Consider the following 15,498-nt stretch of genomic DNA (forward strand, 5'->3'; position numbering starts at 1 on the left):
ATTATGGAGGTGACAAAAGGTTCGTCGTAAAAAGTTACGTCGATGCAAGTTTTGACACAGATCTGGATGACTCTAAGTCTCGATCTAGATACATATTGAAAGTGGGAGCAATTAGCTAGAGTAGCTCCGTGCAGAGCATTGTAGACATAGAATTCGCAAAATACTTACGGATCTGTATGTGACAGACCCGTTGACTAAAATTATCTCACAAGCAAAACATGATCACACCTTAGTACTCTTTGGGTGTTAATCACATAAATGATGTGAACTAGATTATTGACTCTAGTAAACCCTTTGAGTATAGGTCACATGACGATGTGAACTATGGGTGTTAATCACATGGTGATGTGAACTCTTAGTGTTGAATCACATGGCGATGTGAACTAGATTATTGACTCTAGTGCAAGTGGGAGACTGAAGGAAATATGCCCTAGAGGCAATAATAAAGTTATTATTTATTTCCTTATATCATGATAAATGTTTATTATTCATGCTAGAATTGTATTAACCGGAAACATAATACATGTGTGAATACATAGACAAACAGAGTGTCACTAGTATGCCTCTACTTGACTAGCTCGTTAATCGAAGATGGTTATGTTTTCTAACCATAAACAAAAGAGTTGTTATTTGATTAACGGGATCACATCATTAGGAGAATGATGTGATTGACATGACCCATTCCATTAGCTTAGCACCCGATCGTTTAGTATGTTGCTATTGCTTTCTTCATGACTTATACATGTTCCTATGACTATGAGATTATGCAACTCCCGTTTTCCGGAGGAACACTTTGTGTGCTACCAAACGTCACAACGTAACTGGGTGATTATAAAGGAGCTCTACAGGTGTCTCCAAAGGTACATGTTGGGTTGGCGTATTTCGAGATTAGGATTTGTCACTCCGATTGTCGGAGAGGTATCTCTGGGCCCTCTCGGTAATGCACATCACATAAGCCTTGCAAGCATTGCAACTAATGAGTTAGTTGTGAGATGATGTATTACGAAACGAGTAAAGAGACTTGCCGGTAACGAGATTGAACTAGGTATTAAGATACCGACGATCGAATCTCGGGCAAGTAACATACCGATGACAAAGGGAACAACGTATGTTGTTATGCGGTCTGACCGATAAAGATCTTCGTAGAATATGTGGGAGCCAATATGAGCATCCAGGCTCCGCTATTGGTTATTGACTGGAGACGTGTCTCGGTCATGTCTACATTGTTCTCGAACCCGTAGGGTCCGCACGCTTAAGGTTTCAATGACAGTTATATTATGAGTTTATGAGTTTTGATGTACCGAAGGATTTCGAGTCCCGGATGAGATCAGGGACATGACGAGGAGTCTCGAAATGGTCGAGACGTAAAGATCGATATATTGGACGACTATATTCGGACATCGGAAAGGTTCCGAGTGATTCGGATATTTTTCGGAGTACCGGAGAGTTACGGGAATACGTATTTGGCCTTATTGGGCCATACGGGAAAGAAGAAAAAGGGCCTCAAGGGTGGCCGCACCCCTCCCCTTGGTCTGGTCCGAATTGGACTAGGGAAAGGGGGCGCCCCCTTCCTTCCTTCTCCTTTTCCCTTCCTCTTTTCCTATTCCATATGGGAGGTGGAATCCTACTAGGACTAGGGAGTCCTAGTAGGACTCCACACTTGGCGCGCCCCCTCCTAGGGCCGGCCTCCTCCTCCCTTGCTCCTTTATATACGGGGGCAAGGGGGCACCTCTAGACACAGGTTGATCCACGTGATCATATTCTTAGCCGTGTGCGGTGCCCCCTTCCACCATAGTCCTCGATAATATTGTAGCGGTGCTTAGGCGAAGCCCTGCGACGGTAGTACATCAAGATCGTCACCACGCCGTCGTGCTGACGGAACTCTTCCCCGACACTTTGCTGGATCGGAGTCCGGGGATCGTCATCGAGCTGAACGTGTGCTAGAACTCGGAGGTGCCGTAGTTTCGGTGCTTGATCGGTCGGGCCATGAAGACGTACGACTACATCAACCGCGTTGTGCTAACGCTTCCGCTGTCGGTCTACAAGGGTACGTAGATCACACTCTCCCCTCTCGTTGCTATACATCACCATGATCTTGCGTGTGCGTAGAATTTTTTTTGGAATTACTATGTTCCCCAACAGATTCGATCGTCGGTATCATCATACCTAGTTCAATCTTGTTACTGGCAAGTCTCTTTACTCGTTACGTAATGCTACATCCCGTAACTAACTCATTATTTACATTGCTTGCAAGGCTTATAGTGGTGTGCATTACCGAGAGGCACAGAGATACCTCTCCGATACACGGAGTGACAAATCCTAATCTTGATCTATGCCAACTCAACAAACACCATCTGAGACACCTGTGGAGCATCTTTATAGTCACCCAGTTACGTTGTGACGCTTGATAGCACACTAAGTGTTCATCCGGTATTCGGGAGTTGCATAATCTCATAGTCATAGGAACATGTATAAGTTATGGAGAAAGCAATAGCAGTAAACTAAACGATCAACGTGCTAAGCTAACGGATGGGTCAAGTCAATCACATCATTCTCTAATGATGTGATCTCGTTTATCAAATGACAACTCTTTGTCCATAGTTAGAAAACTTAACCATCTTTGATCAACGAGCTAGTCAAGTAGAGGCGTACTAGTGACACTCTGTTTGTCTATGTATTTACACATGTACTAAGTTTCTGGTTAATACAATTCTAGCATGAATAATAAACATTTATCATGATATAAGGAAATATAAATAACAACTTTATTATTGCCTCTAGGGCATATTTCCTTCACTTGGCGCATACTCCAAGACACATTTGAATCTTCGACCTGCTTATCCCTAGATGTAACCGACCTACATGTAACCCTAGATACCCTCGGCCCCTATATAAGCCCAAGAGGTTTAGAGCATAGGGTAGAGAATTAGACATTCACATACGATTTCGAGGTAGATCATCTTGTACTTTCTACTGCAACACAATCAATACAACAAGAGCAAGATGTAAGGTTTTACCTCTTCGAGAGGGCCCAAACATGGGTAAACGTCGTCTTCCTCGTTCATCTCGTTACCATCTAGCTTAGATCACCAGCTCGGGGCCCCCTACCCGAGATATGCCAGATTTAACTCCGACACGCCGCAAGGCTGCTCCACCCCTAGTTCTTTGGCGACGTTGAGTTCTGAAAGGCAAAGCGCTACCAGATCAAGGACCTCGTACGCGTACAATCCGGTGGAGAGATCGTGCTTTCGGTGTTTGTTCGAGGGAGAAAATTATCCCTGTTGGGAGGTTGCAAATTCCAGCTGCAGAAATCTGCGGCGACGATCTTCACCAACAATTCTTCCGATGCAACTCCGAATTGATAACGATCTGATCTAACCTGTTATGCATCTTCAGAGTGATCCTAGGTTTGTACGTAGGATGATACTTTTTTTTGTTTTCTACTATGTTACCCAACATTACCTATAGGTCTATCCAACCCATCCCTGATATATTGAACCGACTCATGACTATGGTTTCACCACGGGAACGGGTCACCTGCAAAATCAAGATCGTGCAAACCTCAATCCTCCAAAGCACCTTAGAAATTGTCCATCACAGCCTAGGGGCAAGCCACCCCTCCGTCCTTCTCACACAGCAACAATATTTCATTAAAATCTCACGCCCCCAGCCAAGGCTTGTTACTACGGTTTTGTAAGGTCCCTAAAAGGCGCCACGTCACCTCCTTCTTGTCCATTTTTTAATCTCCACTGACCCTTTAAAACCCCACTCAAAACCATCCTCCTTATTTTTTTTCGTGCCAATGTGGTACCTTGAGTATCACCCGTCCTTGCATACATTTCCTGAAAACACAGCAAGCCCGCCACTCTGACCATTAATTTTCTGAATCAATTTCACCTCAGCCACTCCAACCCTTCCCCTAGGCATCGGGTCCTCCTCCTTCCGGACATCCAGGAGACCTGTAATTGGCGAGCCATTCCCCAAACACCGGCAATTCAATACCATTATGCGTCAAGCAAACCTTACTAGTGAGTAATAAGAAGTACTCCATCTGTTTACAAATATAAGATGTTCTAACTTTTTTTTTGCCTGAATCAGATGTATATAGACATATTTTAATGTGTTTGTTCACTCATTTCAATCTGTATGTACTGGAAATATCCAAAATGCCTGGTATTTGTCGACGAAGGGAGTGGTACACACGTCAAGCGTACGTGTTAACGCCTGCTGCTGCCGCTGTTGGCAACGAAATGCAGCTCGCCACCACACGGATCGATCCCGTTCCAGCGTAGTTTAAACGCGCCGGACGATACACGGGGCGCGTGGATTCGTGACGGTGGGAATAGGATCAGTTCGCACCCTCGGCCCTTCAACTAGGCGGTATCGGCACTTCCAGCTGGCCCGCACAAAAGGCGGAGCCTCCAGCAGCTGAAATGGTGAGGGCGTTGGATCTCGCCGCCGCCGCCGCCGGCTCCGTGCAGCGCGCGCCCGGCGCCGTCGTGGGTCTGCTCTTCGTCCTCGTGGCCGCGGTCGCCGTCGTGGCCATCGCGGCGTTCGGCTGCGCCGACGACGGGAGGGCCAAGCGACGCCGCCGCGAGCGCTGGGGCAGCGGCAGCGGCGCCGGCTACGGAGGTGATGGCGCCGGCGGCGGCGGCTGCGGTGGTGGAGGCGGTCACGGGGGCGGTGGGGGCGGCGGTTGAGGAGCTGAGCGCGCCACGCGAGGGGGTGGCTCCATCCTGTCTACCTGACCCTGACGGACGGCTCGGCTTGCTCTGCTTCTCTTTAGAATTTCATCGTCTCGTTGAATGTATCTGCGCTTCTGCAGTATAGATCGGTTGTAAAATACGTACTTGTATGCTTATGGACGCCATTTTGCTGTGTCATGGTGGCTGTTTCGATTGTTCTGACCATGAGTACTGAGCTATAGGCAATCTGTATGGAACTTTGATCTTTTTTTTTTTGGTGGCACTTTGATCTTTCTTGATCGTTGTGTTCATCATAACCTCTTGGGCGGTGAGTACCACTAGCTAGCACCGTACCAGAGGCGGCGATGGGTGCACGGCCGGATCAGGAATTCTTCGGTGGCGGCATGGCCGACGGCCGGATCAGGAAACGCTGGTGATGCATTTTGTCCAGCTATACGCATGTTCGTGAAGATCATTTTGCTATATGTTTGTGAAGATCATTTTGCTGTGTCATGGTGGCTGGTTCACTTGTTGTAATGAGTAGTGAGGCTACCACCGATGGAGGCAATCTGTACTGTCAAACTGTGGTCTTTTATCCTTTTGATCGTTGTGTGTGTTCATCATCGTAGCCGCTACGGCGAGCACTGGGTGAACGGCCGGATCGGGAATTCGGCGGTGGCGGCATGGGGGATGTCCGATCAGGAACTCGCTACTGATGCTTTTTTGTCCAGCACCAGCAGTCTCGGTCTCTGAGATGCCTCAGATCCACACCGAAAAAGCGTGTGGACGTCCCTCCAGAAGAGCAACGATCGAGGAGCGACCGGAACGTGTGGTGCTAGCGCCAAGGCACTGCCCATGCCGTCGGTGAGACCTCGCCGGGCCGTGTGGCTGGAGGTGACCAGCCAGTCTGGGCCGCCGGTGAGAAGACGACGGAAGGAGACCCAAACATGGCACGCGCCGAGGCTGCCACGCGCAGCGGTACCGCGCGCTACGCGACACCGGGCCGCGGAGGCGTGCATGGCCGACACAATGAGAAAAGGAGAGGAGAGATCTGGATATGGTACTGGTGCTACAGTAGTACCGTGGAGTGAGGCCAACTCCACCGCACGAGCCCATCCTGTCCACGCGCGTCCGTTTGTGGTAAAACGGACGAACCAAACGGTCCAGCGCGCAGACGCAAACGGATTTTTGTTCGTTTTCTGTCCGCTTTCGACCCATCCCCAGTCCAAGTTTGCATCGCTTTTTGGGTGAACAGACAGCACGCGGACCCGCGGGCCGTCTGCGCGTGTCCTCCCCTGGCCCGCCCGTCGGTGTCATAGGGGTACCTTTTTCTATCCGCCCCCCTCCTTTCTCCGGCCGCACCCCCTCCACTCTTCCCTACTCTTTTCCTCGCCGCCGCCGCTGCTGCCATTGCAGTTGTGCAGCTCGAACGCGCGCTCGCCCAGCCCCTTCCCCTCGGCGCCCCCGAGCTATCCAACCACGGCCACCTGCTTTGCGCACCCGCCGGCCGTATTTGGGACGGATTCGGTTGGTCTTGAGCTCGCCCGGCTATGGGAGGCCGTGTCGCGCCATGGACTGGCCGGGCATAGGGCCGGAAGGCCACATGCAGACAGTGGCTCCTCCTCTAGCCGCTTGGATCTACACCGTCGGTGGTCCGCCGACAGATACACGAATGGCGGTTGGCCGGGCTCGGTGCTAGCTCAAAAGCTCGTCGGCTCACCGTTATCACTCATTAAGTGCGACCACTGCCCAAAGAAGGTCGTGCGCCGCGTGTCTACAACGCCGGAACATCCCAGATAGGTGTTCATCAAGTGCTTAAATGATGGGGTATGTGCTCTTTTTAGCTTCGGTTTGTGCTCTAGATTTGACTAGTTGTGCTAACTTCAAATGTTATTGTGTAGCGTGGATGCAAGTTTTGGTATTGGGAAGAAGAGTACATCGATATATTGATAGAGCGCAATTTAGTAGATGCTCGTGCAGTTTTAGCTATCATAGAGGCTGTAGATGAGACAAGTGCACTTGTTGCTAGATTAGAGGCTAGACACGAGACTAGATGCGAAGAAGCAACCTCTACTTCTTTAGACTCGAAAAAGAAAGAAGCACGCAAGATTGAGCCTCCTCCGCAGATCAACAACGAATGCATCAAGAAGGCACTAATCCAACTTACAAGAGCAATTATGAAAGTTTGATATCTTCTAAAATGTATTCTTGTGGTTCTTATTTTTTTGGGTCTTGTTTTTCTAGTCAAAATTTGATGATGTATTCTCATGTATCAAAAATGAATGATAACAAAAAGTAAAGGGTTAGCAAAGAAAAAAGTACGCGGACAGAATGCGGCCGGGATGTATCCGCGCGTTGGACGCAGGCCACCGCATTCCAGAAACGGCCCGGACACGACCCCATTGCCCTATCCAAACATACATAATCCGGGTAAAATGAACGTCCGTTTAGGTCGCGCGATGGAGTTGACCTGAATACAATGTACACAGCAAAAGAATGTTTGCTTGCGCATGATGCGAGCATGCCGACGATGATTGCATTTGCATCCAGGGAGCACGAGGGTAACCTAAACCTGGCACCGCTTCTTTCCGATCAAACAGTAAACACTATCCACATATCGATGATCCTTCGGCAAATATGGTGTTTTGAACCTTCTATGAAAGTTGACCCTCATTTGAATTTTTTTGGGGGCTGACCATTTTCCTACCGCCAATGGTCAGATCCTGAAAAAAATCAAACCAGGGTAAGATCCAGCTTAAATTCCATCCAAAACAGCTTGTCTTACATTTATTTAGGTACGAATGTGGGACACTTTGGTTTGTAGGATTTTGAAAACATAGGAATAGAAAAAGTATAAGGTTGGAGTGGCATGCCCACTTAAATCCTATAGGATTAGCAATGAATGTTTGATGTCACAGGAAAAACAAAAAAATTATAAAAAAAGATTGAAGTGGATGTTAATTTTTTTTTATAAAATGTAGTATAAAAGATTCCATAGGAAAAATTCCTATGGAATCCAATTCTATAAATCAATAAACCAACATAAAAAAATTCTAAATATTTCAATCCTTCAAAAATCATTAAAATTCATTTGAATCAGAGAAGCCCTAAGTAAGACAAGCTCTTTGGAATGGAGGTAGTACATTCAAGCACATACTGCATGCCATTTCTCAGGAAGCTACTATCAGTAAGCTATAGGATATCTGAAGGATCTAAATCCTTAGAAATTTTTTTAGAAATTTTTTCTATGTTGGCCTTTTGATTCATAGGATTGGATCCCATGAAAATTTTTCCTATGAATCTTTTATACTACATTTCATAGAAAATCTAACATCCATTTTAATCTCTTTTTACAATCTTTGCTTTCCATGTGGCATCAAACACTTCCTGCTAATCCTATAGGATCCAATTTGGCATGCCATCCCAATCTTATGCTTTCCCTATTCCTACATTTTCAAAATCCTGCGAATCAAAGAGGCCCTAATCATTCATATTTCATAGTTACAGATACGATGGCAGTAGTACGTTTTCTAGATGTAAAATGGTAGTATCATGTTTCAGCAACAAGCATGGAGTAAACATGAACCTTGGAATTTATATCTCCTCTCTGACTAACCCTGGAGCGACCATACCGTTCCAGGTGTACATGCAGGGGGGCTCTAATTTAAAGCGATCGACCTACAAAAAAGCACAAAAGAGCAAAAGCTACAAAGATGTCCCTGCTCTGCTTACATTCTACAGGGCTGGCTGGCTGGCTAAAACTATGATGGCTCCAGCAGAAAGACAAAGCTCAAAGGAGCAGCAAACAACAAAGCCCAGCCATCACAGACGCAAAGTGGCCAAAGCTACGAAAGGGAAAAGAGAAGTTCAGAGGATACAACCAGAAACAAATGCTAGCTAGCTTGCTTGTTGTTAGCACACCACAGTGGTCGTCTTCTACCCTGCGTCTGACCTGTCAGCGTCTCATCCATGCATGCTGCTTCCTATGTTTGCACCATATCATCATGCCCTACCCTACCCCCCACCTCCTCTTTTACCTCTTTGTTGTGTTGTGTGGCTTCTGAGAACTATGTCAGTCTTGATCTCATCACATCGCATCCATCAGGGCCAGGGCCAGGCCACCTTCATTCTCCACCGCCCCGAATCATTCCATTCCAAAGATCGGCGTCTGAAAGGCTGCCACATTTGGGTAGTATCCAAAGGACCCGGCCGTCACCGAGCTTTCGTAGGGCCCGCCGCTGCTGAAAGCCGCCATGGGCGTCGACGCGCCGAACCCCATGGACTGATGCTGATCATGCTGCTGCTGCTGCCCCTCCCCCTCCTGCTCCTGCTGATGGTCGTGTTGCTGAAGGTGCAAGTCGACGCCGTTGCTACCGTAGCAGTGAGGCGCCATGGCGCCGCCGGGGCCGGCGTTGGCGAAGTCGAGGTTGACGCCGGAGCTGTAGAGCCCGTAGCCCAGCCCCTGCAGGTTGCCCTGCTGGTGGTGCTGGAGCGCCAGGAACGAGAGGTAGTCCTGCTGCTGCTGGTCGTACTTCATCGGCAGCGCCGTGAACGCCAGCGAGTGCGGCGCTTCAACGGGCAATGGAGCGGCTTCCGGGGAGCTGGACTCCAGGGCCTTGCTGCCCCGCCCCGCGCCGCCGGACATGTTGCCGATCGGGAGGTTGCTGCTGATGATGCTCTCCACGTTGTACCGGCCGATCTCGAAGTTGGTGACGGCGTTCAGGCCCCGGAACTTGATGGCCGCAATGTCGTAGGCTTCCGCGGCTTCCTCCTCCGTGCCTACGTAAACAGAATCTCACTTGTTAGATTTTTTTATCAAAATATCAGTTGCTTGAGAGCAAGTAACATTCTTAATATTGTTGCAGTAAAATCAACATACATTAGTCATTGCTACAACAAAAAAAAGAACACATACGAAACATTTCACTTGAAAAAACAAACACAGATGGAACATATGGTACAAGCACATTGACAAAAGTATGCAGAAGAATGCCCATGGATTTCCAGCTCCTAGACAGCAATGCAAGCTGCATCATTAAGACTTTTGACTAATTAGCTGCTAGTACTGACAAGCCCATGAGTGCAATGAGCTTAGTTAAACCGAGTGCAATAATGACCGTCTCCGTAACGTACACTCCTAATATAATCACCGGTCAGACGCTTTGTGGAAAGCTGGCCGCGAAAACAGTAACTAGATTCCAAGTTCTAAATACAGGTTGCTAGATGCAATGCAGGAAGAAAGTGCCCAGGCTCCCATCTGAGCATTACATACATTCCAAGCAAGCATGCACGGCCATGGTTTCTTCTTTTCTCTACCCCCTACCCTCCATGCAAAAAGCCCGAAAACCATGATAAAAGATGACAAATGGGAATCAAATGTGGGCATCCATGCCTGTAAGATACACGTGGTCCATGGGTGCATCTGGTCAAACTTGATGGTTTTTTACCTAGATAAAAAATATGTCGACGAATCTAGCTACAAGACCTGTACGAACAGACTGTAAATTAAGATGAACCTACGTGCACGGCAAAGAGTATTGTAATGTGGTTGTTAATGGAAAGATGCGACTAATGCCCGCTTCGAGGGGAGGGCTAACACGTGCTCCCCTCCTACTTGAGATTTCATTACTCAACTAAGTTAAGACAAGATTGTACTCTCACTTAACTCTTGGTTAATTTATCCACATAACTCTCCTTTTGGGAACAAAAGAGATAATGTAAGCTACCAGCAAAGATATATCCTGGTTTCATAAAAAAATTAAAAACGCCCTGGTTTAGTAACCAGTGGGTGCAGTGTGAGAAAGTAGACGAACATGCATGTCTGCATCCGACTAAGTACAGGAAATGGATTTTTGTACAAGGACGTATGTACTTACTGAATGTTCCGAGGTATAGATCCTTGTTGCCAGCAACACGTCCGATCCTAGCCTGCCATCGACCATGCTGGTGATGTCTAGATGATAGAATGCAAAAACAAACACTTTTAGATGACGCCACATGCAAGAGGCCCAACATGATCAACACAAGCAAAACATGGAGGAGAATATGAACCTTGTGACACCCCTGTATATGGAAGCGCCACGGGAGAATCCACTACTCTTCCTGCACAAGATTACAAGTTTTTTCCTCATCAAAATTACTACTTGAATAACATAAAAATGCTATAGTATTAAGTGATGAAACATGCATCCTATATAGTATGTCCACGCATGCATGTAAGCATGCACACAATGCAAGTGCAACATCAGAAGACTAGAAGTGGTCATGATTAGTAGCCTATATGTATGTATGTATGTACCTCCTAAGTGAAGCTACAAACTCCTGGCGTGTCATGTGCTTCATCTCCTCCACCTCCTTTTCATAGTCGGCAACCTAAAAAAGAACACTTGCCGCATAAAGATACACATCCGGCCAGCACATCGGTAGATATGCCCATGCTTTGCTGCACATTCTTGCACATATCCAGGAGTTTTTGCAATCATGCATTGCAATCCATCAATCTATCGTCTTACCGGGAAGTTGGTGGTGGTGCTAGACCCCCAGTACTTCAGCGCGGCGAGATCGTACGCCCTTGCCGCCTTCTCCTCCTTATCATAGCCACCTGTTCCATGCAGCACCAACACTTTAGCATCACCCACACCGATACACTTTTTTTAATGCAAGAACTGGAAGGCTCTCGTTTCTTACCGAGGTAAACTGGAGAGAGAACACACCAGAAATAACAGCCATGAAGGAGGAACACATCAAGTTGATATGTCAAGAACATCAAGAAGCACAAGTTAAGAACAGCAAAATGATGAGTGCATTTGATCATTAGCAGAAGTATGTGCATGGTAAGCAGAGAGTAGTATCGTGTGTTCACCTTGGCGGCCCTTGCGGCTCTGGCCTTCACGCCGGCAGCTGTTGTCCCACAGATGCGCCTCGTATCTACCCGTCCAACGGTGCCTAAAAATCACCCAAAATGGACAGTAAAATCAGATGCGCAGGCCAAAACTTGATCGAGCATAGGAAAAAGAACACCTTATTCAGAACAGCTTATTACACCAAATCAACAGCTTAATTAGTTCCATCATTTCTTCTTTTTCTATGATGTGGTTAGGTTACGGGATAATCTGTGTGCCATATGTGCATCTAGACGAATATCGACCAGGTATTTGCATGCAAGCAGTACAGACTACAGAGCTCAAGGACCCAAGCAGGGCACCATTTTGTATAGGTTTCTTGGGCAAATAGCTAGATGGATCAATCGATCGACCACCGCCATGCATAGAGCTGGCTTACCGCGTGACGCCACGGTAGATGGAGGTCCTCTGCCCGAAGGAGTCGACGGCCTTCTTCTGCTCCGGCGCCGGGGCCGTCATCTTAGGGTCGGCCTGCTCCTGAGGAGCCGCCGCCGGGGAGATAGTGGGTGCCGTGGTTCCACTAGCGCCGCTCAGGAATCCGGCGGCCAAGAACTTGAGCTCCGAGTCGTACATCTCGGCGGTCGCTGCAGACACAACCTGGTCGCCGCGGCCGGCGTCATTATTATTCCTCCCGTTGGCGCCGCCCCCGAGGAAGTCCTCGAGCTTGGGCGGCGGCCCGGCCCCGGCGATGGCGGCCAGCTCGGCGGCCGCTCCCCGCTCCTCCTCCTCCATCTCACCTGCGCACGCACACATATATACCAAGCACATCAGCACGGCGGCGCACCAAGAAGGAAGGTAACTGAGCAAGAGAAGGAAGGGATCGAGGCGGAGTGGGACAGTAGTACTCACAGTGGTGAGCGAGGGAGAAGTTGAGCCACGGGTAGTGGCCATGCGCGGCGTCCATGTCCATGCTCAGAACGATGATGAGTAGTCCTACCAGCAAACTCCTCGATGCGAGCGAGCTAGCGAGAGATGTTTCGCTTCTCGAGGGAAGAGGAGGAGGAAGGCTATTGGTTTTGTGGGGCGGTGAAGAATGGGCGGTGGACTGGACTCGGGGGGCGTTAAAATAGAGGAAGCAGACTGGACACGGTAGGAGTGCTTCCTGCCAGCCGCGGTATATTTCTATGTGGGTTCCGAGGCGGTGAGAGATGCTTTTTACCCCCGCCCCTCCGTGCCCTTGGCCTTGGCTTTTTGCTCAAGCGTCGGGCCGGTCACCGTGGCAGCGGTTCCCGGTAGCAGAGGGGAGGCGCCGCGACGTGGTGTTTTACAGGTGGAGGCGCGGTAGGGGTGGCCGGGGAGGCGGTATCTTGACCGCCTTCGAAGCAAAGCACGGCCATGCATGCCATGCCATGCCATGGCGTGCCCAGCGCTGAACGGATAGGCTCGATCGGCCTCTTGCTGCCGCTGAGCTCTGGCTTGGCTCCTCTCTTTTCTACCGGTCCTCTTTTGTTCACACAGCCGACTTTTTTCTTCTTTTAATCGGAGAGTTCTGCGTGCCGATCGATCAAGTTGATCATGTCCATGCCGGCCAGCTCGATCGGCCAACAGAAGGTGACAAATGCTCCGTGCTTCCGTGGCAGCCGTCCGTGCACGGCAGTGTACAAATTTTCATGCCTTTGGTCGTGTGTACGCTTGTGGATCTGCGGCGCATGCATGCAGATCAGATAGCGTCCCGTAGCATGCATGCATCAGGTCGATGGATGTCCGGCGGGACGGACCGTGGTACTACCGGCCGGCAGCAAGACATCACGGTCAACGGGTCAAACGTGTCTGGGAATAAAGCAGGTGTGCGGCGATCGCAAAGTGGCCAAAGGGGAAAAGGCGAGCGCGGCATGGTCCTTCCTTGCTCGCAACGGACACCGGAATTAAGGAGGTGCTGATGATTTCGTGTCACCGGACATTCCAAAGCACCGGACAACAGCTAGCTCCAACTACAGTGCATTTTCTTTTTCTTTAGCTCAAAATAGTAGTGCACACACCCGCTCGACCTGAGCCAGTATACAAGGTCGGAAGGTCCCATTGTACTTAGGTCTAATTTTAACCACAGGTTTAACAAGGAAATACGAGTTATGTTCACTACTAAGAGGAACCACCTCCGTTCCGAATACCTGGAGCTGTAGGTTTTTTTAAGTCAAACTTCCATTATGTTTGATCAACTTTTCAAAAAGAAAGAAAATGCTAAAATCCACATCTTGGAATATGTATAGTATGAAAATATATGTTATGATTAACCTTTTTTTGCGAGAAAAACTTAAGATTTATTCATCTTCAAAGCTAACATGGTATTTTATATGTTGGTACATCTTTTCTACTAACTTGGTCAAAATTTCTAAAAGTTTAGCTTAGGACAAACCTAAAACTTCAAATATTTTAAAATGGATGGATTATATCGTTACAAACTTCATCATAATGCAAGTCTATGATAAATAACTCATACTAATTCTTAGTTAAATCGATGGTTATGGTAGACCTTGTATACTAGTCCGGAGGGAGTGGTATAGGCATGTATATATACAAGTTGATCAAGAGTTTCCAATACCCGACTCATCGCTTGTGAAATATATTTCTCTTACGCTTGTGTGAATTTCAGCGTGGGTTTATTGATGAATCGGGATTATAAAAGAATCTCGGACGGTTTCAATTTCTACATCGTTTCTTTTATTTATTTTAATGTACATACTCTTGACAAGTTAACGTCTCTACAAGTTTTAGAACTTAGTTTGGATGGTCTAAATTAATAAAGCCTAAATGGTTGAACAGGTTGAACCTAATACGAAGGTGCCAATAAAAAGCACCGCAAGACAAACATCATGTTAAACTAGGAGCACAACCTGAATACATGGGACTAAAGTTTGTTGAACCAAGGGATGAGGAGAGTGCACGGCCAAAAAATTGGAGGTTGACAAAACGTCATAAAAAAGACCTCGCTTGCTTCAAAACAAAGTCGGACATTATCTTGGTGCCATTTGTCGAAGAACACTTTGTGATCCCATCATCATGTCTTGAAGGGTATCAATCAATCAAACAACAAGAAAGTTAACCAGAGAGTTCGAATGAACAATGCCAACTGTGGATAGAAGGGACTCAGAGAAGAACATTATAGTTGGGTGAAACCACACCAATAAAAACCCGGACACTGACTATGAACCAACCACGTGATGACCGGCTAACAAAGACGAAAGGCTACCAATTCATAGCCTATGAAAGAGGGTTGTCCTCTTAGCACCACGGTCCCCTAGTTTGTCAAAACAGACCAAGAGTTTTCACCGAGAGCCTAAGGTGGAGGGGACATGGTCTTATGACGATAGTAAGTAGCCCTCGAAATTGTGACACATTATCATCGACATCAGTAGTATATATGATCGATATCGATCTTGGTGATGCACGATGCCCGAGAGGTGTGTTCTGAGTGGACACTCTAGCCAAGGTAGTCGTGGATGACACGGTCACACGACGACACTCGACGATCCGGTAAGCAACGGGGACACGGCAGGAGGCAGCAGGTAAGGTTGGTCGCCACGCCACCCGCGCCCCTTGGGGACGGGGCAGGGAAGCGGGGCGTTTTTTGATGCAATCACAAATTTGTGCTACCATCTGTAATCTATTTTTAAATTTTTGAGCTGGAAATCCATGAATATTTGCATATAGGGTATAGCTAGGTCTCGGTCGACTGAAATTTGGTTAAATCTCAGGCAATTATATAACATGCAAGAGAAGAAAAACTGAAAAGAAAATTTGCAGGAATATTAATGTAAGATCTCACGAGACTCAGCAAGACTGTTGCACATATACTAGGTGCACCGGCCATCTGGGACAGAAATACACACATGACACTGACCGTGACACCATGATTGGCAGCATACACGACCATAAAACATGATGTAGTGGTGAAGCAACAACTTTGTACTAGG

At 47.7% G+C, this 15,498-nt stretch overlaps 1 protein-coding gene across 1 annotated transcript; it reads right to left on the minus strand.

The window, feature by feature from the left end:
* Positions 1-8,255: 8,255 nt before the first annotated feature.
* LOC125539989 (AP2-like ethylene-responsive transcription factor AIL5) lies at positions 8,256-12,644 on the minus strand. The gene is made up of 9 exons (XM_048703547.1): positions 12,437-12,644; positions 11,967-12,324; positions 11,548-11,630; positions 11,373-11,381; positions 11,198-11,286; positions 10,984-11,057; positions 10,737-10,787; positions 10,562-10,638; positions 8,256-9,464 (listed from the first exon to the last, which is right to left on the minus strand). The coding sequence occupies exons 1-9, from the start codon at positions 12,495-12,497 to the stop codon at positions 8,830-8,832; spliced, it is 1,437 nt and encodes a 478-aa protein (XP_048559504.1). The 5' UTR covers positions 12,498-12,644; the 3' UTR covers positions 8,256-8,829.
* Between the last annotated feature and the right edge of the window lie 2,854 nt (positions 12,645-15,498).

This window comes from Triticum urartu, chromosome 2 (assembly GCF_003073215.2).
Source record: "Triticum urartu cultivar G1812 chromosome 2, Tu2.1, whole genome shotgun sequence".
In the NCBI taxonomy this organism is placed as follows: Eukaryota; Viridiplantae; Streptophyta; class Magnoliopsida; order Poales; family Poaceae; genus Triticum; species Triticum urartu.

Excerpts from the sequence above, each read along its gene's own strand:
- LOC125539989 (XM_048703547.1), bottom strand. The coding sequence starts at position 12,497 with ATGGACATGGACGCCGCGCATGGCCACTACCCGTGGCTCAACTTCTCC. Across the intron at positions 11,058-11,197 it reads GCACCACCACCAACTTCCCG|GTTGCCGACTATGAAAAGGA; the intron begins GTAAGACGATAG and ends GTTCTTTTTTAG. Across the intron at positions 9,465-10,561 it reads TCTATACCTCGGAACATTCA|GCACGGAGGAGGAAGCCGCG; the intron begins GTAAGTACATAC and ends CTGTTTACGTAG.